General features: G+C 47.4%; 1 protein-coding gene across 4 annotated transcripts in view; it reads right to left on the bottom strand.

Moving 5' to 3' along the window:
* Positions 1-813: 813 nt before the first annotated feature.
* SLC7A8 (solute carrier family 7 member 8) overlaps positions 814-26,179 on the bottom strand; it is a 45,691-nt gene continuing 20,325 nt past the window's right edge. For 2 of the 4 annotated variants that reach the window (XM_028506089.2, XM_028506088.2), the window contains 8 exons: positions 14,955-15,080; positions 12,974-13,127; positions 12,240-12,363; positions 10,772-10,875; positions 6,837-6,933; positions 5,096-5,245; positions 3,348-3,525; positions 815-2,831 (listed from right to left, as the gene is read on the bottom strand). In XM_028506089.2, the coding sequence (XP_028361890.1) occupies positions 2,698-2,831; positions 3,348-3,525; positions 5,096-5,245; positions 6,837-6,933; positions 10,772-10,875; positions 12,240-12,363; positions 12,974-13,127; positions 14,955-15,080 (1,067 nt within the window). In that variant the 3' untranslated portion in view covers positions 815-2,697. Of the gene's footprint in view, positions 2,832-3,347; positions 3,526-5,095; positions 5,246-6,836; positions 6,934-10,771; positions 10,876-12,239; positions 12,364-12,973; positions 13,128-14,954; positions 15,081-21,968; positions 22,124-26,179 lie in introns of those variants that run through there. The other 2 variants (XM_036030234.1, XM_036030235.1) reach the window with 2 other exon arrangements.

Raw genomic sequence — 26,179 nt, 5'->3', positions numbered from 1 at the left:
GGGTGATGTTGTGACACCTTTCCACCCTACTTCCCCTCCTGCCCACGTGTGTCAGCAGTGCTGGCTCTGGAATGATGCTGTTCCAGGACAGGCAGTGGGAGGGATGCCCACAAAGAAGGGACTCCAAGCAAGAACAGAATCTAATCCCATTAACTTCCTTTAGTAGTTAACCCAAAGCATCAGGAGGTCCTTGTCCCTACCTTAACCACTTCTTCTTTTGTCCTAGTCCAACAGTTCTCCTGGTCTTCCACCTAGAAATCTTCCTCTTCCTTGGCTCTGTACTGCTAGGTGGACCCCATCTCATCTCTCAGTCTCTCCCATCAAGCTTGTTGGACTCAGCTGGGTGCTTTCCTAAGTCCTGCTCTCCGCCTCTCCACAGGGTCAGGCTGTCCCTCTCTTCCTCATTCAGCTCTCACTGTCCGGGCACCAGAAGCCTTTGCTGACGGAGACTTAGGGACTGCTTTTGCCTTCGCCTTCCTCCATTCAGCTTGGTGCCTACATTCCCACGGTGGGTAGTGATGAGGTTTTTCTTCCTAGCCTACTAGGCTGCAGGCTTTCAGCACAGTACACAGAGCAGGAACTTAATAACACTTCGTGACTTCACAGAAGAAATGAGAGCAAGTTTTTGGTTCAAAAGAAGTGGCTGTTTGAAAGGACTGCCATTGGCCCCTGGGACAGAGTGAGGGCCTTTGGGAATGCTGCCTTGGAAGGAATCTGGCAAGCAGACCTCCTGACAAAGACAGAAAATGCCTGGAGACTCTTTCATACTTTTCCTGATAATGCTGAATTATCAACACTAACAACTCCATTTCCATTTTAAATTTTATTACATCAAAGAAAAAACTCCAAACCCTCCACAAAACCAACCAACCAACCCTCTGAAACCTAAACCAACTCAAAGACAGACAATTATTATCCAGGTATAACCAACTCCTTGCTCTCCCAAACAACCTTACATTAAAAAATCCAAAAGAAATAGAAATGCCAGCTTCAAAAATATTTCTCCAAAAAGTAAGGCATCCACTTAGAAAAAATACTTGAAGGAGGGAAGGTGGTTGGAGGAATGAGAAGAAATAAGAGGATGGTCCCCTGACCCTCCTGGGGCCAGCCCCAGCCCGCCTGGAGTCCCCTCAGAAGAAACCATAACTCAGCCCAAACCTGGCATCTCACCAATGCAGGGTCAGGCAGGCCCGGCAGGAAGCTGGGAGACTGGAGCAGGCCAGAGGGGCTCCCGGGTGTTCCAGTTTAAGCAGATGGTATGGGGAGTGGCACGAAAGAAAGGGAAGGCTCCTGTTTGGGATAAAAGGATCTAGTCCTTAGCACAGCAGGTGTGGCGGGAAGGCTCCAGGCCCAGGGCAAACACTGCCTCTTTCCTTTGGAGCACAGGGAAAGGACTCTGCCAGAGTCCTCATTCCATGGACAAGCTTCTCCAAGGGCTTCCAAAGTGGGCACCTGCCACCACTGCCTTCTCACGCGGCCCTGGAGGCTGTCCAAAGGCAGGACAGTGGTGGGACCTGAGAGGGGGAGGGGTTAGTAGAATTGGGGGAGGAGGGAGGAACTGGCCTTCTTCCTAAATGGCCCCTCTGAGTGATGGGAGAGCACCCTCTCTCCAGGGGAAAACTTTTCATACCAGGTCTGCCCTGAAGGTTAGAAATAAGGGAGTATTTTTAGGTCCAGTTCTTGGATGGGAGGTGACTTAAGGCAGATTTGGCTCAGGTTTCAGCCCTGAAGGGCTTGGGGAGCCTTCACACCCAGTCCTAGGTCCCAGGAGCCAAGGTCCAGACAGGGGAGGAAAAGGGCACGATGGGGGCAGGGGCAGGCAGTGCTGGCTGAGTGGTATGTGCTGGGAGCATAGCTGCAAGGTGACAGGGTGACTGTTCCTCCCCAAAGGGGTGGGGAGGGAAGAGGAGCTGAATTGCTTTGTCATTAGGAGAGGACTTTCTGGCTTCAGAAAGCTTTGGCACCCAGTTGGGGGCATGATGCAGGGGTCAGGGGCAAGGCTGGGTTTCTGCAATCTGAGCCTTTCCCAATCTGTTCCTCAGGCCTGGCTGGGGGTCAGGTGAGGGGCAGTTCGCCCTATTTCCTTGGTCCTTAGCCCAGTGGGGGATGGGGGATGGGATGTGGGTGGGGATGGTATCCAGAGGAACTTACTCTGGACAGGGAGCCCAGGCTGTGATGGATGGAGGCGTGGGGGGAGGAGTAGGGGGGAGGGCAGAGGGAAGCGATACAGGTCTCTCCAGCTGACTTTTAATGGTGACAGATTTGCTTGAGTCTGTCCCTCCTCAGCCTACTCACTGTTGCTTGTTGCTGCCACTTCTCTCAGAGCTGAGGCCTTGGACTCAGGAATGGGAAGGGAAAGCAGTCCTGAACTCAGGCTCCTGAGGAGGCAACAGGGTGAGGGATGGGGAGAGAGGGCCCCGGAGGGCACTCCAGCAGCTCCACTGTCCTCTCACAGGAGCGTGGGCAGCCCTGCCTTTGGGCACAGGCGCTGGGGGTGAAGGGCTGGTTCTTTGGGTACTAATGTCAGTGTCTTTGTTTATAATTTCTCACCACTCATCCCCAGGTCCTGTCCCTGTTTGACAGAAGCAGAGGGGTGTGTGTTGGGGGGACCCAGGCAGGGCAGGAGGACAGAAAGCAGGTAAAAGAGGGAGGAGACAACTGAGAAGAGATGGTGGTCCTCAGGGCCGGGCTGTTCCACTAGTCCTTGTTCTTGGAGGCGATGGGCTGCCACTGCTGCTCTGTGTCCTCATTTATCACCTCTGTCCCCGAGCTACCCCCGACATCGGGGTACACAACCACACACATCTTCTGGCTCACCAGGGTTAGCAACACTGTGGGAGGAGGTCACACACAAACCAGGTCAGTGCCGAGTGGCCCACTGTGCTCTTCCCTGCTCTCCTGCCCTGGGTTTTGCCTCTACAGAGCCATCATGTCTTCAGGAAATTTCCCCCTCCAGGAGATGCCCCCACCTGCCTCCTGTGTCTCTGGGCAGCCCGTTTGCCAGCTGCCCCTTGCTCATCAAGGTCCCAGTTTTCTACTGTCCTCACGCCCACTGACCACCAATTCCAGGGCCTCTGCCAGCCTCCACCAAGCCCAGGGCAGCTCCTGCAGGATAGCTATCAAGTTTTGCCTACTCCTGCAGGTCCAAAGTCTGTGTGGAAACATCAGCTGCTCTCTCCTCAGAGGTGCCTGGGGAGGCATCTGCTCTTTCCTGCCCCAGCTCCTTCACCAGAGCTCTGTGGCCCAGCCTAGCCCTCCTCATTCTGGTGGGCTTCTCTTGCTAGACTGCTGACCACTCCACCCCAGACCAGGAGGCCCTAAGGCACCCAGAGCCTTCAACAACTCACTGATGAAGTTATTGAAACACTTGGGCTTGTGTTGCCAGTAAACACCGAGGAAATAGACAGGTACTCCAGTCAGCATGATGGCTAGGCCGGTGCCACACACCACGGGCTCCGACCACAGGCTGAAGACGAGCAGAAAGGCCCAGAACAGCAAGTAGATGATGGGGAACAGCAGGTTTATCTGTGGAGCAAAGGTGCTGTTAGCTGGGTAGACCCTATTGACCCAGGATTAGGGCACCCTCCCCTTTCTTCACCCTCAGGGAGTACCTCTGAGTGCAAAGGCTGAGCTTCACTCAGCTCTAAGGCTCCCACACCCTGAACCTTGGGCAAGTGCTGTGTCAACAAATGTTAGTAAACTTAGACCAGGGGACAAGAAGAGGACGGGGAACCTAAGGAGGGAATGATCCTCACTGCCCACCCCCACCCCCGGGTAGGATCAAACAAAACCTTGTCATCCATGCCACGTGCCTACGGCAGCCAAAACAGCCCGTGGGGACTTGCTGGCACAGTGGTATATACTTGCTGTGGCCGTAGGGTGGAGGAGAGGTGAGGAAATGAGTGAGAGGCAAGCAGGAAACCACCTGAGTCAGTCAGGCTCCTTGCCCCTCACCCACTTCTAGGCAGAGCCCTCATCTGGGCATGAGGCAAATGGAGAATCCCTCTCACCAGGATCAGTCCCTACGTATTTCTTTCAAGCCATTTGAGAAGAAAAATCTGCCAACACCCAAGAAATCAGAAAAGTTGGCATAGTATAAGGCAGTCTAGGCCCTTGACTTTGTTCAGAAAGAAGCATCTCTTTCTGGGATTCATCCCTTCTTGCTAAACACTGGTGGGAGTTCCCAGCGGAGAGCTAGCCTCTAGATTCAACTCCTTGGCCCCTCTTGTCAGCGGGTGTGCATGTGGTGGGGAGATGGGCTTCTTCTACTCCTCCACTTAGCAGGCTTTCCAACAGCGGTAGGAAAGTGAGGGGCAAACAGAGATTTGGAGGGCCCTTGATTTCTCAGCTGGAAGAATCTTCTAGAAGCATCTAGGGTCCCTCTGTTTCCAATATAGAATTGTTCAAATAACTTAGGGCCATACTCTATTCTTCTGAGTTGCAGGAAAATCTGGAGTACTCTTGCATATTTTGTTCTGAGTAATCCTGTAAAACCCATCACAAAGTTATTTCTTGTAACAACCAATAGGTTCACTGGGTACCCTGCTATGTATAGGGTCACAGAAGTTTCAAAAGGGAGGCTCACTCATGGATGGCTGGAGTGGACTGGGAAGCTTCAAAGAGGAGGAGGTGCTTGAAGGTTATGTGGAAAATGGTTAGAATTTGGATACGCAGATGAAAGGAGGAAACTCATTCTGGGATAGAAGCACAGAACAAGTGGACCCAGCTATCTGGAGGGACAAGGAAGAGACTGGCCAGACAAGAGGATCCAGGAAAACGCTGGAACGATAAGGGAGTCCTGAGCAATCAGCGGCAGTTTAAGACAGAGTTATAGGAAACAAAGAAATAATGTGATGAAAATATCATTTAATCTAACTTATCTTTCCAGCTGCAGTTTGCTCTGGTCCTACCCCCGGCAGAAGATTGGAATAAATGGCTGCCCCATTCCCACAGGGCCCTTGCCTCCCAAAGGGTCTGTTACCATCATGTGGGGGATGGGTAGGTCAGCAGCTGAGAACGAGGTGATTGAAAAATCTGCGCTGCAGCTGAAACCACTGGTGGGGGTGAGGGGGACCCCACGGGGAGGTTTTCGCACCTTGATGGGGCGGGGGATGTCAGGCTTCTTCCAGCGAAGAACTATCTGTCCGGCAATTGTGACTCCATAGAAGAGGTAGTTGATGAAGCCCACATAGTTGATGAGTGTGTATATGTCGCTGGTGACCAGCATCAGCAGGGTGGAGACACACTGAGGGGGATGGGGGAAGCACATCGTCAGTGATCAGAAGGACATTTGGAGACTGGGGCTGTTTACAGGTCGGGGACTGTGCGCGTGCTTCAGGCAGGTGGCCATTTCATAAAGAATGTCTCAAATTGGAAACTGTTTAACCACTCCTAGAAACCTAGGCCATCATCAACACCTTTGTTGCCTGGAAGTTCTTGCCGATGGCAAGGGTGATAAAATATTTAATCACTGGTGCGGCATGGAGATTAACCAGTCAGAACAGATTTTGGCTGTAAATAACTAGACTGGCCACACTGGTGGCACCTGGCTCCATGTCCTCCCTGCTCTCATTTACGGTACATTTCTTTTTATCATTTTAGGGAAGATTGTTAACTGCAGACTAAGGCCTTATCTTGCCCTCATCCTCTTCCCCTGTCTGAGTCATTTGTTTTTCTTCCTTCCTTTTTTTTAAATATCATAAAGACTTATTTACTAGGTGCTGGACTCTATTTCTCACATTCTGCAAATATTAACTTGTTTAAGCCTCATAACATCCCCGTGATATTTTCTTGATAGAATACACTTTCCAACTTCAAAATCATTTCAGTGGCTCTCTCGGAACAGTGTTCTTCCCTTCTGCTAATACATGAAGGCCAATAGAAGGCTCAATTTTCCTGTGAGATCTCATGGCGAAAATAACTGAGAACATTTTAATGAACGCATGAGCCAGATTCTTACTGTATTTGCCTCGCAGTCATAGTGCTGCACCAATGGCTCAAACTGAAAAATGGCTTTGGCCGCTGGGAGTGTTGTGTTTCTCCGATCACCTTTTACAACAAACAATCATGATGACCTTCTCCCTGTATCTGAACATTCTGAAATTCCGGCCAATGTTGTACAACGAATGTCCTTGACTTCCGAGGGCTCTCCTATCCTGCTATAACTGTGTCTCTGATAGACAAAGTAATTTTCAATGTTTTATTCAGGATCCAGAAGGAAAAAAAGGGGGGGCTCAATGGGACAATGCTTTGTTCCTTCTTTTTTGCTCTCTCTGAATGACTCTACTCTGGGGTCATTTTACTCCCATTCCCCCTCCACCCCATCCCAAGTTTCCTCTTCTCCATTTTCAGTGTGCCAGTCTTCCTTTATGATTTTTCTTATTTGGTGTACCCTTAACACTGAATTTGTTTTAGTGACATTTCCCACTGGCAGAAAATCCTGGGGCAAGAAGACCAATGGGAGGGGGAGGGGTGTGTGCTGCTGGGAGCAGAGGCCCAAAGGGCAACCCTGGGGGCAACAGGTGCAGAGCAGAGTCAAGAAAGGAGAAGTTTCTTTGTGAGGTTATAAAATCTTGAGGAAGTCAGGTCATTCTGATCCAGAAGATAGGAGCAAGAAAATGACCTGGCCTGAGAGCCTTAAGGTCTTTCAGGACTCAGTTTCTTGCCTTGCTCTTTCTCTTCATATTAGTGAAGCCTATGTACACCACTTGCCAGATTCTCTAAGTCCAGGAGCAGAAGAAGGGTTACAGGGGTATCTGTGGGAAGGGTGAACTCCCAGCTCAGAGAAAGCAAGAGAGGGAGGGTGGTGTAGGACCGGCAGAAGGAGGGGCCCTTACTGTGAAGAGCAAGGCTGGGATGGGGGTGCAGCGCTTCACATGGATCATGGCCAACACGCTGGGAAGGTGGCCCTCCCTGGCTCCGGCAAAGAACAGCCTGGCAGGGAGAAAAGCAGGTCAGCCTGGGGTAGCTCCTGGATTACCCTCGAAAGCTCCCTCCCCAGCCCAGGCTCCCTCATTCATGCCCTGCTTCTGCCCACGCCGGGCGTCAACCCCCGACCAGGTACCCACTTTCTCGTGCATGCCTTCCAGCCCACTAGTCACAGGACCCACAATCACAAATGCTGATGCAGGCAAACCAGAAGCAGCTGGTGGGTACGTGGATGGACCCTGGGTGTGTGGAAACCCTGAGTGTGGCCTGGGAGGCTTGGGGTTACTGATGATTGTGCTGTCACTCTGTGGCTCTCTCTTAATGCTGGGAGTGCTGCTGTGGGAGCAGCCTCTCTCCTTTGCTTAAGGCCTTAATTCCATTAAAAAAAGTGCCTTCCATATCCTCAGGGGATATAAGGAGACTGAACTGTACAAGGAAAGCCTTAAAAGCATTCATATCCTAGTCAGAAAGTAATTGTCTCTGGGGTTGGGGAAGGCATGGTTGAGCAGAGACACTTGAGGACTTGTGGGATACGTGCAGAGGTCCTCTGTCTAGTTGTGGGTCATACGCCTGTCTACAATTGCTGAAACTCATCAATCTGAACACTTATGGTCTGTGTATTTTATTGCATGCGAATTGTACCTAAAAATTTTATATCTTTAAGCTATTTATTCTATTTCCAAAAAGCCATCAAAAGAAATGAATAATTAGTGAAATGTGCATATATAAAGATATTTTGATAATAAAAAACAAAATAAAGATATTTTGATATTTCATAATAATGAAATATCCTAAATGTCTAAAAGTAGGAGATTGATAACATAAATTATGGTATACCCATAAAATGGAATATTATACGGTCTAAATAATATTCTAGAAAAAAACTGATTACATGAGAATATGTTCACAGTATATGGTAAATGAAAAGACCAAGATAGAAAACCAATGATTCCATACACTTAAGTTCCATACACTTAAGTAAAGTTCCATTCACTTAAAAATTGTTTCCCTGGCTGGGTGGCTCAGTTGGTTGGAGTGTCATCCTGTATACAAAAAAGCTGCAGTTTCAATCCTTTATCGTGTTGCATATGGGAGGCAACTGATCAATGTTCTTCTCTCTCCCTTCCTCTTTCGTTACAATCAATGAACGTATCCTTGGGTGAGGATTAAAAAAAATTATTCATGGGGCATGTAAAAACACATATTAAAATACCAGCTAATTATTTCTGGGTAGTGGGATTATGAGTAATTTAAATTTTTTCCTTTAGATGTTATAGAAAAAACTTGAAAATTCTAAAAGACAAAAAAATTGCAATCAGAATAAATTTTTAAAATTTCAAAACAATTAAACTTTTTATTTTGAGATTATTATATATTCACATGTAGTTGTAAGAAATAATACAGAGCAACGCTATGTATTCTTTACCCAGTTTCTCTGTTGGTAGCATAACCGCGAAACTATAGTACAATATTATGACCAGGATGTTGATGTTTAAGAGTGAATTTCAAAAAAAATTTTTGTTCTTTTTCTTGTATATTTTTAATGACATTTTTTCTTTCTTAAAAAGATTTTATTTATTTATTGTTAGAGGAAGGGAGGGAGAGAGAGAGGGAGAGAAACATCAATGTGTGGTTACCTTTTAACTGCCCCCCTACTGGGGGCCTGGCCTGCAACCCAGGCATGTGCCCTGACTGGGAATTGAACCAATGACCCTTTGGTTCACAGGCCAGCACTCAATCCATTGAGCCACACCAGCCAGGACTGAGTGATTTTTTAAAAAAAGAAATTATAACATAAAAAGCAGGCCTTCTTCCCCTTTCTTCTCCTGAGAGAAAAAATTACTACAAGCTGTTAGGAGTCATTTACATATCAATGTGAATTATACCACTTCTTTTTTCTAGAATTTTGTAGGAAAAGGATCACCCCAGGGTGAGAAGCAGGGGATGGTGTGATGGAGACAGAAAGGCACAGAACTGGCACACTGGGTGTTCTGAAGAGAACTGTCATTTACTTCGTAATTTGTATATGGGGGAGAGTGAAGCTAAAAGCAGTAGCTCATCAGAAGTGTGGGGGTCAATTATGGTCCCAAGTACCCAAATGCATCACCATCAGTTGCCATCACCAAATCCCTAGGCTACTGTCATTAGTTTCATGCAGCCACATGGCACTGGCCCTTTACAGTGCAGCCTCATGCACCCCACTGAGACCCAAGTGTCCTGTGGGCCTTATCATGCACATAGCCAGGGTCCCGCATTCACATCCCTCCTCCACAGGCAGCCGGGACCAAGTGGAGTTGTCCAGGTCCAACAGCATTTGTAAGTGTCAAGTTCACAAGAGACAATCCTTGCCCAGCTGGCTGACAACAGAGGAGACAACGACAGTAAGCATGACACACACCCACACACACTCCTACTCCTCAGGAAGGATCATCTTCTCCATACCCCCAAAACACAAAACACAAAAGGGTAAGAGAAAGAGAGAAGAAGGCAAGGAAGAGAAAGTAAGAAAGAAAAGAACTAGAAGATGAGCAGAGGAGGCCTGGTGGGTGAGCTGCACCTCTGAATCAGAGGCTGAGTACACCAGGCTGCATTTCCTGCATGCACACACTGCTATACCACATGCATGCAGACCACTACTCGGCCTGCCTGAGGGACAAACCCCACTCTACAGTGACTATAGCCAGTCACTCTCCTCCAATAGATCCCAGACAGCCTCATGGGTCATTGCTCTTCCACTGCTCACCCACGGCTGGGGCCTCCAGATGGCCACTGCTCCTGTGTAACATGCACACGAGGTTGCTGTGGATGTGTCATAGGGTCCCGGAGAACAGGGGACACCCACACTCCCTCTTTCCTGCCCTGGGTCCTGAAAACATGGCACTCCTTTGCCATTTTATGGGAACTCTTCCCTGATGTGATGGGTGGCTTTACAAGTAGTTGAATTCAGGGACATACTCCTTTGCTGTATTTTTTCAGTAGGACTGTGCCCCGGGCACCGAGGGGCTTTCTAAGAACCCTGGGAAGACCTCTAGAACCACACTGATGGAAATCATCCATCATCTGCTGTTCTTACAGCCCATTCTGGAGACAGCAAGAAGGGGTACCAAGGAGATAGATCCTGGATGTATGGAGACAAGAGATGGGGACTCCAGGGCTCCCTTGAGCTTCTGGCTTCCCTGAGAGGGATGAGGGATGTGGCTTTAGACAAATGCTTTCCTTTTGCATTTGTCTCAATGCTCTTCCCCAGCTCTCTCATGTCACATGAGTGAGTCCACCTGGGTCTCAGGGATGGTCACACGAAGACCTCCCATAGCTGCCTGTCTGTGGAGCAGAGAGGAGCCGGCACCCAGAGATGATCCTGTCCCACCTGTAGTCTGGTCCCAAAACTCTCCTGGGAGGCCAGCCCAGAGGCACAGGTTCCTCCTGATCCCATTCAGAGTGGGATTCCTTTCTAGCCAGCACAGCCCATTTCTAGGAGAGTGGAAAAGGAGCTCTGGAGTTGCAGCTGAGACAGTCCTGCTGCCAGCCACAGCCCCTGACCTGGGACTGCATCAGGCAGCCCGGGCCTCCTCAGCCTCCTGCTCAAACTGAAACAAGGTGGGATGGGGCTTTTCACCACTTCACGTGAAGGCACACACATCATAGGTAACCACGTGAGCAGCATTACACCTCTCTGCATCTACACTGATACACGCATGTCCTCATGTGAGCAATCACCCCCTTCAAGGCCACTGCCCAGGTGTCCACACAGACCCTGCTGACGGAGACAAGCCCCCACATATACACAGAGCTATATACACAGCAGAGTAGCCCCTGGCCCTGAAAGGACCCAGATAGCACTCACCGGGAGGAGGTGAAGAGAGACCCATTGACTCCTCCAAATGTGGACAGGGCAACAGAAATGGGCATGATCCAGGCCATGACCCCTAGGAGCTTCTCTCCGAAAGTCTGTGAGAGAAAACAAGGGGTAAGTGAAAAGGTGAGGCTACAACCCTGCACCTGTGCATCACTGCTAGGAACGCTCCCTCCCAGGCCCACCCTTCCTTGGTCTCTGGCTCAACTCCTGAGAGGAGGTGTGGTGCGTGTCTGCGCTCTGGCTCCCGTCTCACACCAACACCTCCAACAGCTAACTGAGGGAGGCAGTGTGTGGTGTTAATACTAATAATGCTAATAATGAACTAACATTTGTTATCCTTGATTTACAGATGAAGAAACTGAGGCACAGAGCAATTCAGTGGATGGCCAAAGATCACACACCTAGGAAGTGGCAGGGCCAGGACGTGAGCCTAGGCCTCAATACACGATACACCAGTGAGTCAGGCAGGTTTGGGGCTCCAATCTCAGCTCAGCATTCAGGAGCTGTAAGACCTTGAGCAAGCTTCTTAATTTTTGAGCCTCAGAATTAGAGATGAATCGTAATTCATAGAGTGAGGATTTCTAAATTCATAGAAACAAATGCTATTGGGGGAAAATGATAAGAGGCTATTATGTAGGCTGAGAAGGAAAAGGTGGTGACACTACAGTGTTCGTGTATAAAATGTCAGGGAACCAGCCTTTCTATATTCCCTGGGTCAAGTACACACTTGATTTATACCATATAATGGGGATGGGTTTAGAATAGCTGTCCTGCTGGGGAAGCCTGTGGAACAGGCTGCTATGGGACCTCGGAGGGCCTCTTTCTTTAGTCTTCAATAAGACAAGTGAAGACACTGTTTGACAGGGTGAGGTCAAGGCCCAGGTGAGGCCAGGTGAGGGAGTAGCATGGATCCCAAGTCTTTCCTGGGTATCAAGGACCCCAGGGCCTTGGACCTGCAGGATCTCTTTCCCCAAAAAACACAACCCACTCCTACTTCCTAGTCATTTATGGTGCACATTTTTCCCTGACGAGTGAAGGAGTCAGGCTGCCTGATTTCCCGAGGTGGAAATGGAGCAGGAAACAGCATGTCTCAAGCAAGATGGCATCTTTCTGGGGAGACGCCTGTCTCCTTTCTACAGTCATTGCATTCAGAGTTTAAAGTGCCCTAGATCAGAAGTTGGCAAACTTTTTCTGTAAATGGTCAGAGAGTAAATATTTCGGCTTTGCAGGCCATACAGTTCCTGTGGCAATTACTCAGCTCTGCTGTTGTGGCTGTTCTAGGTATAGTGTGTCCACCAGCTTGCTCCTGAGCACCTGAAGATGTGGTTTCTGTCCTACAGACTTGGGATGACTTCCAATTTCACAAATCCATGGGTCAGGGGAAAGCAATGGTAGCTCAGTAGGCAAGTCTATGTCAACCTGCCTAGTTTGAGGGGCTGTGAGTGCGATTTCTTACCACAGCGACTGCGTTTGATGCCAGCAGCTCCTGGGGGGACATTGCAGTGACATAAGCGACATTGGCAAAGACATACACAAATGTGACCAGTGGGATGGAGATGAAGATGGCTCTGGGAAGGTTCCTGTAGAGGGAGAGGAGGTGAGAGGGGAAAGGCGTGGCACCTGGGACCGCCTGCCTCACCATGGCATCTGGGGAGTGCCTCTGTTTTTCTTCATGAAGCTGATTGCAGCCTTCTGTGATTTTCCCTCTTCCATGAAGGAGTGGGAGGAGGAATTTTTCTCAATATGGGCAGGATAATTTAAAGGAATTATCTAGACAGTTTAGGCTGGACATATATTCCATACCTACTGATCTCTTCTTGATCATCAGCTACACAATGCGCCCTTTCCCCTGCCTCAGGACATAGAGACCACCTGTCCCAAAACAGGTAAGATGCCTGAAAACCACTCGGGGTACATTTCATTCTCTAAGGCAGTAGTGTTATCTCAGCAGCATTCTCAGCCTTTAACCTACTCTGGTAGTGTTTCTGGGTCAGCTTTCTTCTCCTGGCAGAGCGAATGGCAAGAGGTCTAAGTTCCTGGGTAATAAACTGCTTTTTCAGGATAGATGGACCACAATTAGAATCAGGGCTGGGAGGAGAAGTGGGCAGTGGACACCTGGTTCCCCCTTTCCAGTAGCAGGTGCCTTGGCCTTTCCAGGAAGAGAGAAAAGGCTGGGCTATTTCAACTCACTTGTAGGGATCAACAAGTTCCTCAGTCACATAATTAAGAAAATTCCAGCCTCCGTAGGCAAAGGACCCCTGAAGGAAAGCCAGTGCAATGAGGCCGATGTTGGGTTCTTGGAAATTGTCAAATGCATTCTTTGGCTCCAGCCAGAAGTATTCTCCTGTGGACACAAGGGGCAGGAAGCTGCTCAGAGAGACCAGTCAGAGGCCTAGCTGCCCATGGCCTGCCTGGTCTGGTCCCCACCGCTCCCTTTGGCAATGATTCAACTCTTTGTCTTATCTCCAGTACACCCCAGGCATTGGGGAAGTGGGACCAAAAGGAGCAGAACAACTCCAGGACCTCCCAGAACCTGGTAACCATTACTCCAGTGAGGCTCAGGTTCAAAGCACAGTTCTTAATGTTCTTTCTTTTTTTGAAAAAAATTTTATTTATCGTGGCTCAGTGGGTTGGGCATCTTCTCGCAAATGGAAAGGTCACCGGTTTGATACCTGGTCAGAGAAATGGGAAGCAAGGGAGAAAGAGAGAGAGAGAGAGAGAGATCGCTGTGCAAGAGATACATCAATCTGTTGCCTCTTGCATGCCCCCAACTGGGGACCTGGCTCACAGCCCAGGCATGTGTCCTGTCCTGGAACCAAACCAGTGGTCTTTCAGTTTTCAGACAATGCCCAACCCACTGAGCCACACTAGTCAGGGCTGAATGTTCTTTTTTTATAAGGCAAAGTTACTTGGAAAGGAAAGGCCAGGGGAAGGTCACCAGGGACAGCAGGATAACTTGGGGGACTAGCAGGGTAAACTGGAGCTGGCTTGCTGGGATTTGGAGATGCATGATTAGGGCCCTTGTCAGTCTCCTCACCCTTCTCCCTGGTGTTTAAGTTTGTACAATTCATGAAGAAGGCATCAAGAACAACAGACGTGCCAACATAAGCTTCCATAATGCTCTATTAGTTTAAGCCTATCTACTCTCCTTGTCAACTTCCAAATGTTTCTTTCTAAGGTGTGCGTTTGGTTTCCCCTTTTATGGTGTAGATTCCCTGAGGACAGAGGGTCCTTCAGCAAAGAGCATTTAAATTTTCTTCCCAGCCCTTAGCACAGTATTCTGCACACAGAGGTCTCTCAAGAAAGGCTGCTGACTGAGGTTGCAACGAGACACAGTGGAACCGCTTCATACTTTACTTATTCATCTGTAACCCAGCATAGGGCCAGCAAGTAAGGAGATTAGAGTGATCAGGAGAAAGCACTGGGGCCAGATTATGAGAGACTCTATTTTTGAAAACACAGCACAGTGATTTCCTTATGTCTAAATTCCTGAAAACAATAAAACCTGCTAAAGAACTTAATCCATCTGATTAAATTAATCATGGACATTTTATATAGCAGACTTTTAATTATGTTTCCTGGAGTAAAAATCCAGGCACCCCACACTGCCTTCTGGGCTTGTGGGCAGGTGGGAGGTCTCCTGCTTGTCACCTGACTTTCTCTAGGAGGCAGTGACACTGGGCAGAGCCTTGTGGTGGCACAGGGTCCCAGGGAAACCAAATACAGACTTGAGCTTGGAAATGACCAAATCTGGTGGGGAATGCGGGCAGGGGCCCAAGAAATGTAGAGCTCTCTCTTGTAGAGATTGTAATTTAAAAACATAAAATCTCCTCCTCCACCCCCCATTTTAAGTATGGATGAGGTACAATATAAGATGCAGGGACCTTCCATGGGGTTGGGGCAAGAAGGCAATAGGAGTCCAGAGATCTGGGGTCTTCAGAGCCATGAGGTCAGCATGGGAGGGCTGAATCTGCTAACAAGCAAGGCCTGTCCTATTGCCTATGGAAAATGGTTTCTCTTCCCCTTTGTCAAGCAAGTGAAGAACAGAAGTCATTTAAGGCCAGAATTGGGAAATCTCAGGGTGTGCACACACCCAAAGACAGTACGAGGGGGTGTGTACATGCAAGGGATGGGACATCTGACAGGGTCCCATTGTTTCAATGACACTCACCTTTGCAGATCTGTACAACCCCCATGATGATAATCAGGGCCAGGGCCAGGAGCTTCCCAGCTGTGAAAATGTCTTGAACCCGGGTGGCCCACCGCACACTGGAGCAGTTGACCCATGTGAGGAGCACTGAAAGGAAAGACCCCCAAATATACCCTCAGGGGCCATAAAGAGGCTGCAGGATGCCCTCTGCACAGAAGCAGAAAGGCTCCTTGATCCCGATGATGGAATTGTAGCAGACCAGCCAAATATCCTGCAAGCTCAGCCCCACTGTGTGGAAACTTGGGCTAGGTTAATGGGTCATGAATGGGGATTACGTGTCACAAATCTGTGGTCAGAACATGCCGTGCCCGGGGCTGGAAGCCAGAAGTAGGTATGGAAGTGTGGGCACTAGCTTTGGGGGGAAAAGCAACAGCTGATCAGGGCAGCAGTGTGAACTCTGTTTTTAAGTCATTGTATATTCAAGGGGTGCCCTGAGCAGCTGGTGGAATCCTGGTTGTCATATTCTTGAGCCTGGTTTTGGGGGCTACAGAGGTTCAGGAGAGTCTTTGCCACTTAGGTTTATCAAGGTATAAAACACAGAGAATAAAATTCATTTTTCTAAGTGTATGATTTGACAAATGTGTTCAGCTGTCTAATCACTACCACACTTTCCGTATGGAACATTTCCAATACTCCAAAAAGTTCTCTCATGTGTTGTGTTTCTTTGACATCAGTCCTCTTCCTCTGCCGGGAACCACTTTTTGTCCCTATAGTTTTGTTATTTCCAGAATGGCACATAATTGGAACATAGTATGTAGCCTTTTTAGTCTGGCTCCTTTCACCTAATGTGATGCTCTTGAGATCCTTTCACATGGTATGATATCTATCTATCTATCTATCTATACCTCATATCTGATAATGGTGTGATCATATATATATATATATGAATGAAATACATATATTACATATATATGTAATTCATTCATTTTTATTGTCAAGTAGAATTCTATTATATTAATATATCAGGTTGATTTCCATTTGACAGCTGATGGATATTTGGGTTGCTCCCAATTTTGGGGTATTACAAATAAATCAGCTATAACACTTGCACAGAAGTATTTAAGTAGACCTAGAAGTCTTTGAATGTGGTCTTCATTTCTCTTGAGTAAATACCCAGGAGTGGGATCTGGGTTCTATGGTAAATGTACGAGGTCTGCCCAGAAGGTATCCAGCCATGTAATATGAGAAATAGAGCCCTGGTTGGTGTGGCTGAGTGGATTGGGTGCCAGCCTGCAAACCAAAAGGTCACTGGTTCGATTCCCAATCAGGGCACATACTTGGGTTGTGAGCCAGGTCCCTAGCTTGGCTATGTGTGAGAGGCAACTGATTGATGTATCTCTTGCACATCGATGTTTCTCTCCCTCTCTTTCTCCCTCCCTTCCTCTCTCTAAAAGTGAGTAAATAAAATCTTAAAAAAAGAAAAAATAGAGACATTTGTTGAAGAAGACACAAGACACAAGAAACATTGTACATAGGACAATGATGCCTAAGTCCTATGAAGTAGGCACCTTGGGACCTCACACAGTTCTTCCAATTGCCATCAGCTGCCCCATCATATTTTCCTGAATCTCATCAATGGTCTGAAGTCTCTTCCCTTTCAAAGGTGATTTTAGTTTTGGCAAAACCCAGAAATCACAGGGTGCAAAATCTGGGCTGTAGGGGGTGCTGAGTCATCTGTGTGATTTGATGTTTTTGTCAAAAAACTGCACAAGATGTGACACATGTGTGGGTGTATTGTCATGATGAAACTGCCAATCACCAGTTGCTCATAGCTGTGGTCTTCTGAATCATCCAAATAGTTTCCGCAGAGGAATGTTCAAGCTTAATGTGAAATCTGATGCAGATTCATTGCTCTACTTGCTCAGTCATTTTGAATGTGACAGCGACACAGTACACATGCTCACTCAATGGCATCTACCGCCCCCACTGACTAGTACAGTGAAGTCATCATTGTTCACACATGTACATTCCTTGTCTGCCAGCTTACATGTTGTACAAACTGTTCTCATTATGTTCACAATGGCTGGACTTTTCCCAGTCAGACCTTGTATACTAAACTTTGTGAGAAATCACCAAACTGTTTTCTCAAGTGGCTGTATCATTTTGCATTCCCACCAGCAATGTGTGCAAGATCCCATTGCTCTGTATCTTTGTCAGCATATACTACTGTCAGCTTTAAAAGTCTGGCTATTCTAATAGATGTGAAGTGGCATTTCAATGTAGTTTTGATTTGCATTTCCCTAGTGACTAATGATGTTGAACATGTTTTCCTGTGTTTATTTCCACCATCCCTATATCTTCTAGGGTGGCATGGGAGGCTTTTGATCTGTTTTCTTTCCCAGGAGTCATGGACTCTCACAGAGATCCCAACAATGTGGGACCTCCAGGTCTGGAGGAGAGGCTGAGCACTAGGCTGAGCACTAGGATGGAGGCACCCTCTGTTTTACCATCACATTCCCTATGGAACCCATGGGAGCCCTGTGATACAGGAACAGGAGCCTCAACTTCCCAGTGGTTATGGAGTGCTTGAGAACAAAGGGAAAAAGTTAAAATTCTCTTTCTTCCCCTTCCCTTGAAACAGTGACCAAGATGCCCCCTAGTTCTCCAAGGTTATAAGTCCTATGTGTAAAAGCATAAGACTCTTTCTCTCCCCTAACCAGGCCTCTGATTTCACTTAAACAGCTGATCAAGTTCTATCAATAGCTTGCCCTGAAACTGTGCATTTACTTTCCAAATATTTTCCAACCTTACTAGATTCTGAGAACATTTTGGCAGGGTAAGGACCTGACGTTATTCTTCTTCTGTAACCTTCCTCCCTATGGTGTCTCCGCCTGGCAACTCCTTCTCATCTTTCAAGATCCAGCTCAAATATCACCTGTTCCATGAGTTGTTATTATTCTACTTATTCCTGACAATGTGCCTGCCAGGCAAGATATATCAGCTGCCTTTCTCAGACAAGGAACAAAGTGTGTCCCTCCTGTCTCCTATCAGACCATGTTGTTTATATCTAACTCTGGCACTTATTTCTTGGTATTATAATGATCTGATTCTTTTTCTCTGTCTTCTTGTAGAGCAGGAGGGCAGGGACTGTGACTTTTGACTTTTTCATGTCTTTAATCCCAAGACATATCACTGGTGCCTTCAAATAGTAGGTGCTCAGCAAATATTTGATACTTGAATAAAGAAGATGCCCCAATTCATTAGCCTTCCAATCTCACCTCAGTCTACATATTTCACAATGCACACCAATCCCTCTGCTCTCCAGGAAACTCATCAAAAGAAGACATAATCCTCAATTGGTGTCACAGAGCCAAAAAAGCAAGAGGAAGAGTGACTTCAAGAGTAGAAGCTCTTGACTCCTTGTGGAGAGGCGGTTAGCCAAGATGGTGTCATAAGACGAGAATGATAACATGTTGTTAAAGGGAGGACTTTAAGTGCCTGAACAGGGAGAACATTTTGTAAATAATAGAATGTTCCAGATGGACTGAGATATCCTGATAAATACACATTTGGTTTATCTCACTCAATTCAGTAAGGATCTCAGGATCACGCACCTGGTGACAATCCAACCCAAATCACTCTAAACAACTGGGCTTCTCCCCAGGGCTCTGAAGCATGCTAGGGATGAGGCTGGGCTCCTGGGTCCCAGGAGTTCAGCAGACACAAGCAATGACAACTAAAAGATAAAGGAGACTGACTTAGGAAAGGAAGGAAGATCAGAACACAAAACCCATGTGGTTCAGGGATAGGTAAGGATTATAGAACAGGGAGCAGAGAAGAAAATTATCTTCCATCAAGGGGAAGAGGGGGAGGGCAGGGATGTGGCAAAAAAGTGCTTGGATGCAAATGAGGACAGAGCAGGAAAACCAAGGGAGAAGGGGAATGTGGCCTACTTCCCTGTGAGCTAGGACAGAAAACACAAAATCATCTCTTTGTCGAGGCAGCCAGAAAGACTTTCAAAAAGTGAACTCTGTAGTATCCTGCAGGGATCAGAGATGTGTGAAGGGATATTTGTCAAATAAACTTGAGGTATGTATCTTCTGTCTTTCCTGAGTTTACCTCCAAAACTTCACAAGAACCCAGTCCTTGACTAATATTTAACCTTTCCCCTTTACAGGGATCTTTCAGAAATAAAGAGAGAAATCCTGAGAATGAGGTGAGGAGACAGGCTGCCTGATACTAATCTCCTTGGAACAATGGCTGCAGGCCTTGTGTGACCTTTTACCGGCAGTTAGGCGAGATTGCAGCATGTGACTGAAGAAAAAAAGAAGGTACTTTCAGTCTCCTGAAAGTACCTATCCTGTACCACAGGACAGCTTCCTTCACAGCAGGCTGAAACCTGAGCCTCTGTCCAGAAGGAAAGGTCAGTGAGTGAAGGCAAAACTTGCCAGATGCTTGCCAAGACTTTGCCCTGCTCAGGCATCCTGCCTCTGCCCGGCTGCTATCCTGCACCCCTTTCTGTTGCTGACGGCTATGTTCCCTCTCTCTTCCTTGAATTTTGTATGCCTGAGATACAGTGCTGTCAAGGAAGCTGCAGGTAGATGGGGACCAGTAGCCACTGCACCTTACAATATGAGGGTTATCTATCTATACATACATACATATATGCAGTTGTCATCTACAAAGTTCCTACACATGCTGGGCACTCTAGTAAGTAGGGGAGTTATAAATAAGACTCAAGTCCCCACCTTTAGGAAGTTGACATCCTAACAGGGGAGATGGGCGAGCTAAAAGATGATCACAAAACAATGTGGTGATGGTAGAGCTCTTCATGGAAGCCAGCAGGCGTCTTTTCTATAGGATGGGGAGGTCCTAGCAACAGGGAGAATTTTATAATTTGGGCCTAGCTGGACAAAATAATAAGGCATACAACTCTGGTTCTTGTCCATTGTAATCTGGCTGTGGGGGTAGTTGTTGCTTCTCTAAGAGACCCCATGGAAGTTCAGGCTATCTATATTTCTTGGGCCTTATCTCCTTCGTTTCCTTGCTTTGAAAAAAAAGGTGCAAAAACCCCCAAGAAGATGCTGAAGTCAAGGTTTAGTTACTTAATCTGCCCTGTTTGAAAAGCCTAATGCCAAGGTGATGGGAAGGGTATAAAAAATGTGGCAGACAAGAGTAGCCCTAGTCATCCTATGCCCTGCCTGGAGCCCAGGGCCTCTCAACTGCCAAATGGGACAGGTGGGCTCAGTGCTTCCTGCCACTGGGTGGGAAAGCTGCAGGACTGGCAGTGAAATGCAGAGTTCTCCTCAGATGGATGACAAAGCGGATCCTGGAAGGTGTCTGCTGTGGAGGGGGTGAGCCAGCTCCTGCTTCCTGCAGAGAGGGCGGCCCTAGCCCCATCTCAGCTCTGATCCTCAGATTCTGATCCCTGGGGAGTCACAGAGGCCTTTTCTTTACTGCTTCCCTCTGACAATAGCGCCAGCACTCATGGGGATGGGCAGAAGAATGGCATCCCCAAATGTCAACATCTTAATCTTGTGAGTATGTTACCTCTCATGATGTAAGGAATTCTGCAAATGTGACTAAATTAAGGATCTTCAAATGGGGATGTTATTTTGGATTATCTGAATGGACACAATGTAATCATAAGAGTCCTTTACAAAGGAGGCAGGAGGGTCAGAGTCAGAAAAGGAGATAACGATGACCAAAAGAGAGATCTAAGAGGGAGAAAGAAGGACTCGAAGATGCCACCCTGCTGGTTCTGAAGATGGAAAAAGGATCCGTGAGCCAAAGAATGTAGGGGCTTCTAGGAGCTGGAAAAGGCAAGGAGACAATTCTCCCTAGAGCCTCCGGAAGGAACACAGCTTTGCCGACATCTTGAGTTTAGGACTTCTGACCTTCAAGGCTGTGAGAATAAATCTGTAGTTTTAAGCCACTAAGTTTGTGGTAAGTCTTTCTAGCAGCAGTAGGAAACTAACATAGGGCCAGACCCCCTATAGAAAGACCAGAGAGCAAGGTGCATACATAGCTTTAAAGAGAAAAGCTTTTAAAGAGCAACCAGGCAGCACACACCAAGACCCAAAGGAACTACTGTCCAAAAAACACCAAGCAGAGGGAAGTGGTGGGGATCTCTACAAGTGGACAGTGAAAGTGAGGTAACCATTGTGCTGATCTAGTTGGCAGATTTCCACACCACATGGTAGCATCCCAACTCTTCCACACCCTCCTCCTGTCAGTGGTACCTGTGGTCACTGCTATCAGTGCCATTCGAGCCTCTGAGTCTATTACCTGAAGATACTGGCCAGGTGGCTTTCTGGGCAGCAGGATGTAAGATGCCACTGTGGCAAAAAGAGGAAGACTAAGGTGGCTACTCCTCAGAAACCAACAGAGTTGTGTCCATCACCCCCAAGGCTTTGAAAATCATTTTCCACAGGCAGACTTGTCTCTCTGCCTTGTGTCCTCTCCCCTGGGCCCTTGTCAATGTCACCATCACACGTTCCCTGGAACTCCGGGAACTCCATCTGGATTTCCCAGTCTTGCTGACTTGCCCCTTTCTCAGGAGTGAGCTGGAGGGAACCTGGAAAGCCTTGTTTTCCTTTAGAATTTTCAAAAGCAGGCCTCTCCTTGGCTTTTCAGAAAACAGGCAGTAGAAAGGGTGAGGACAGATGGTGAAGAGAGAAGAGTATGAGAAACAATAGCAAGGAAGAAGGAGGGGGAAGAGCGGGGAAGGGGAGAGGAGCAGACAGAGAAGGGATGGGGTGGGAGACAGAGAGAGCACAAGCCACTAGCGAGTGAGCTTGGGCAGCAAAATAGAGTGAGAAGAGGCCAGGATAGAAAAAAAGAAGATGGAATATAGTAAGCAGGCAACTGCTGAAAAGGGAAGCTAGTGATACTACTTTGTAGAAATCACAGCAGCCTGTTCCTTTCCAGAACTTCCAAATAAGCACCTTTCTGGGATGGAGCTCCTCAGTCCTCCCAAGCAGTGGTGTATTTCACCTGGTCTTGTGCCTGACAGTGTATAGGTTTCTGTCTCACCTTTTGCTGCGGTGTGCACTTCTCTGCCTTCCGCCACGCTCTGGCCAGCTTCCCCGACTCCCTCCCTCTGGACCCGGAGCAAAAGGGGCAAGGTGATGCTGGTCAGACCAGCCTTCCAGTGACCACACTGGAGCAGCTGGTGAGCACCCAGCCTGCAGGGTGAAGGGGTGTGGCGACACTCTGCTCTGTGATAGGCTGCACTGCTGGACAGGGCTCCTTGGCTGCCTCCCTTGCTCTTGGAAGGAACTGGGCACGTGTTTCCAATTGTGGAAAGGCTATTCCGGGTTGACCTGCTTAACCGTTTTCAGACATATTGGCTGCCAAAAGGCACTGATAGGCAAAGAAAGCACAGAACCCTGTTTAAATTCTAACGCACTCAACCCAAGGCTCTGATGAGGTTCCAGCCCCGCCCATGCAGGCCAGCCCCAGCTCTTTCCTCCTCAGAGAGGCTGGGGAACAACTGGGGTAGGATTGCGAACACAGAGCCAGCTTCCTTGAATCCTTCCCTGGATTCCTGGGCCAAGACATTTTTCATATGGGGTGAGGACCTGCCTTATAAAGTCTCAAGTCCCTGCCTGCCAAAAAACGAAGGTTGGTATTATTGTACATTTAAATAACTTGACTGGTGAAAGACAAAAATATCTAAACAAAGCAACAGCAACCAAAAAAATCAAAGTAGCCCTTCCTGATACACTAAGCTTTGATCCCAGCATCTGTGAGGTCCACAACAGGCCTTGGATAGATCCTGTCTACCGCACCACAGTAACATTTTGCCCTTCTCCTCCAGCCCTTTTTGTGTTGAAGCACTGACACCGTTTGAGAAGTCTCAGAGGCCCCTATAAGAAGAGGAGGTGTGCTGAGCCTTCTGGAAGGGCCTCTCTCCCCCAGTGACAAGCAAGCAGAGGAGGAGGAGTGCAGAGACCCTGTGGAGCTTCTGGAGGTCCTGAATCACACAGCTTTTCCTGGAACTTTTGGCTAAGCTCCCACCCCTTCCCCTTCCCCTTCCCCTTCCCTTCCTGGCTCTCTCTTCCTCTTCCTTTTTATGCTGATCCCTCCAATAGCAAGTGCCAGTTGCTGACTGGAGTTTCTGCTGAATCACCATCCAGTACTTAGTTCAGCCAAGAAGCCTGAACACCCAACTCAGCATTTTCTGAGAGCTGAGAAGTTCTCTCTTCAGCAATAGCTAAGCACAGTTCCTGAGCTGGAGTGGGGAGAAGAGGAAAATGGGACACCCGAAAACCAGAGGAGACAGACATAGTGCACCATGCTACCTTGGGAAGCCCTGTTTTAATCCTATTCATTAGGGTTCCAGCCTTGGCCTGAAGAATTCCTGTTATTTCACACCCCAGTACTCAGGGCTGATGCCTCCCAGGCTCAGAGTAAGGGGGATGGGATGGGTTCTGAGGGGTCTACACTGAGCCTGGGAGGGCTAACCTGACTCTCTATCATCCTCAGCTTTGGGGGAAAGGAGGTCTGGTTGATTCTGGCACTGGAAGGCTTGTGGGTTCTGTTAGCATCCACCTAAATCTGAGGATGCTTGAGTCCCTTAATGTAAACTGGTCTACAAACCTGGTCTATAAACCTGGACTCAGGCTGCAAAATTCTCAAGACTGGTCAGTGTGGGCAAAAACAGGGATTCTGGGGAGCCCTGACTGGTGTGGTTCAGTTGGTTGAGCTTCATCCCCATGAAACAAAAGGTCTCTGGTTCGATTCCCAGTCAGGGCACATGTGTGGGTTGCAGGTTCTGTCCCCAGTCTGGGCACGTGCGAGAGGCAACCAAACATCAATTCTTCTCCCTTTTCTCCCCCCCTTCCCCTCTCTCTAAAAATAAATAAACAAAATATTTTAAAAAGGGGGGGGTTGGATAATGGGAAAGTTACCTCACATAGTGACCTGATCATAAATTCCTAATTGGGCAGGACATGGTAAGTAGTCATGCCCCAGGTCTATAACTTCTTTAGTAAAAGGCTTATTTTTGCCTTAGCGAGCCTTTGTTTCTGTGCATCTAAGTTAACACACTTTTGAAATGCCCCGTTTCAGACCCTTTTTTCGAATACCTGATTATCCTTTTAGACTCCTCCTTCTAAAGCATGACCACATAACCACAAATCTCCTGTAATCCAATCCCCGCCTTGCTTTCTCTTACCTTCATGTAATCTTCCTTACATTCCCCTCCTTAGTCTCAAATGCGTAAAAGAAATGGCAAACTTATTCTCAGAAGCATTTATCTTAGTCTTTTGAGATCTTGCTTCCAGGTGCATCCTCTGTTTAACTTGTTTTGACATTCTTATGTTGACATCAGTTATAACCCAGTTCCAAGGACAACTAGTGCTCAAACCAGCTAAACTCTGGAAACAAATCTTGCCCTCTCTTCTCTCTCCCAACGCTCCCAGTACCACTAGGCTTCACTCCCATGAATCTTCTGACTGCTCTCACGTTCCTTGGTATGTGATATAGATTTGGTGTGTCACATTAACCCTTAAAAGTTTACCAGACACAATTAATGGGTGATTTCATAAACCACGGGTGCTGGCTCCACTGGGGAAAAAAAAGAAGGTGATCCTCGAGAATCAACAACACAAAGCTAGTGGAGAATTTCAGCTTCTAGCTGGTATGAGAAAGTCAGCAAGTTGTTTCCATACTAGTGGAAACTGAACTCCAGGAAAACACCTTTTTAGGAAACCTCAGTCTCATTATCTTCCCAAGCTTCTGATTCTCTAGTTCCCAGGACTTGGGCTACGTACACCTTTTGAACAGCAGAGTTCTAGTCTGGGAGTAAAAGGTGGAGACCAGAAGAGACACTCCGAGAAGCCAAGAAAGGAGAGATCATCTGTTTAGGAATTAAAGCATAATGAAACTACAAAGAAGACCCCAACTTCTCAGGTAGCCAGAGGTTAAATCCTGAGCTAAGAATAGACTGGGTGTCAACTAATGGACAAATTGTCCAACACCAATGGACTTCTAAGGAAGAAGACCTACATTCTTGATTCTCTGTGATCTTTGTAATTGCTTAGTATGATATATAAACCAATAGTTGTTCATCTTATTAGAGCTCAAGACTAAACTACTCTACCAGTAATGTAAGATGGAAGGCAATGAAGATACCTTCATTCCCAGGGCTAGAGGCACAAGGAATGCTCCGGAGACCAGCTAGGGCAGGGAGGAGGTAAAATACACTAAGGAATGGGACTCTGCCATTATAGGCGTGGAGTCCACAAGCACAGGAATGCCTTCCTCAAGTGCTAGCAACAAATCTTAAGTATTAGAGAGTAAATAGAAAAGGCTACAAAGACAGAGGGGCCAGCTCAGCCCAGTCTGAACCTCACCAATGAGAAGACATTAAAATATGAGCCAGTGTTTTCCTTGATCGGTTTCAGCTATATTCCCACAAGAATGTGTCATCCTTGACTCTCTCACCATTAATCACCAAATCCTGCTGATTCTACTTTGTAAATGCCAAACACAGTTGACCCCTGAACAATGTAGGGGTTAAGGGTGCCAACCCCACCCTCCATCCTCCTTTGGTTAAAAATCTGCATATTACTTTTATCTCCCCAGAAATTTAACTACTGTCCTCCTTGGGTATCCAAGGAAGGTTGGTTCCAGGACCCCACCTTCCACACCAAAATCCACAGATGCTCAAGTCCTTTATGTAAAATAGTGTAGAACAACGCACACAGTCAGTTCTCTGCATCCACAGATTCACAACCACAAAATTAAAATACTGTTTTTGGTCCAAGGTTGGGTGACTCCATGGATGTGACATCTGGGGATAGGAAGGGCCAACTGTATATTTAGTGAAAAAAAAAATGCATGTATAAGTAGAGCTGTGCAGTTCGAATCTGTGTTGTTCAAGGGTCATCTACTCTCTACTCCACTGCCTCATCTCTAATTCACATCATTGTCATCTCCAACCTGAATTCCTGTAACCACACAGTAACTGGTCTCCTTGCCTTTGATCTTATTCCCCTCTTCAATCTCTCCTTTACACTTTCAGCCATGATTCTTCAAAATATAAATATGATAATGTCAGTCCTCTTTTTGAAACCCTTTAATCCCTTCCTATTGCTCTTAGAGTAAAGCCCATGAGGCCCTTCATGTCCAGGCCTCTACTTCTATCTACATTTCCTACCTCGAGTCTATGCTGTGGTTATCCAGAACTACCTGGAGCTCCCCCAGAGGGCCCTCATTTCTGTCATGTCTAGCTCCCA

Source organism: Phyllostomus discolor, chromosome 1, assembly GCF_004126475.2.
Source record: "Phyllostomus discolor isolate MPI-MPIP mPhyDis1 chromosome 1, mPhyDis1.pri.v3, whole genome shotgun sequence".
Classification (NCBI taxonomy): Eukaryota; Metazoa; Chordata; class Mammalia; order Chiroptera; family Phyllostomidae; genus Phyllostomus; species Phyllostomus discolor.
The sequence above is the reverse complement of the archived record's forward strand: the minus strand, read 5'-3'. Positions and strand labels throughout refer to the sequence as shown.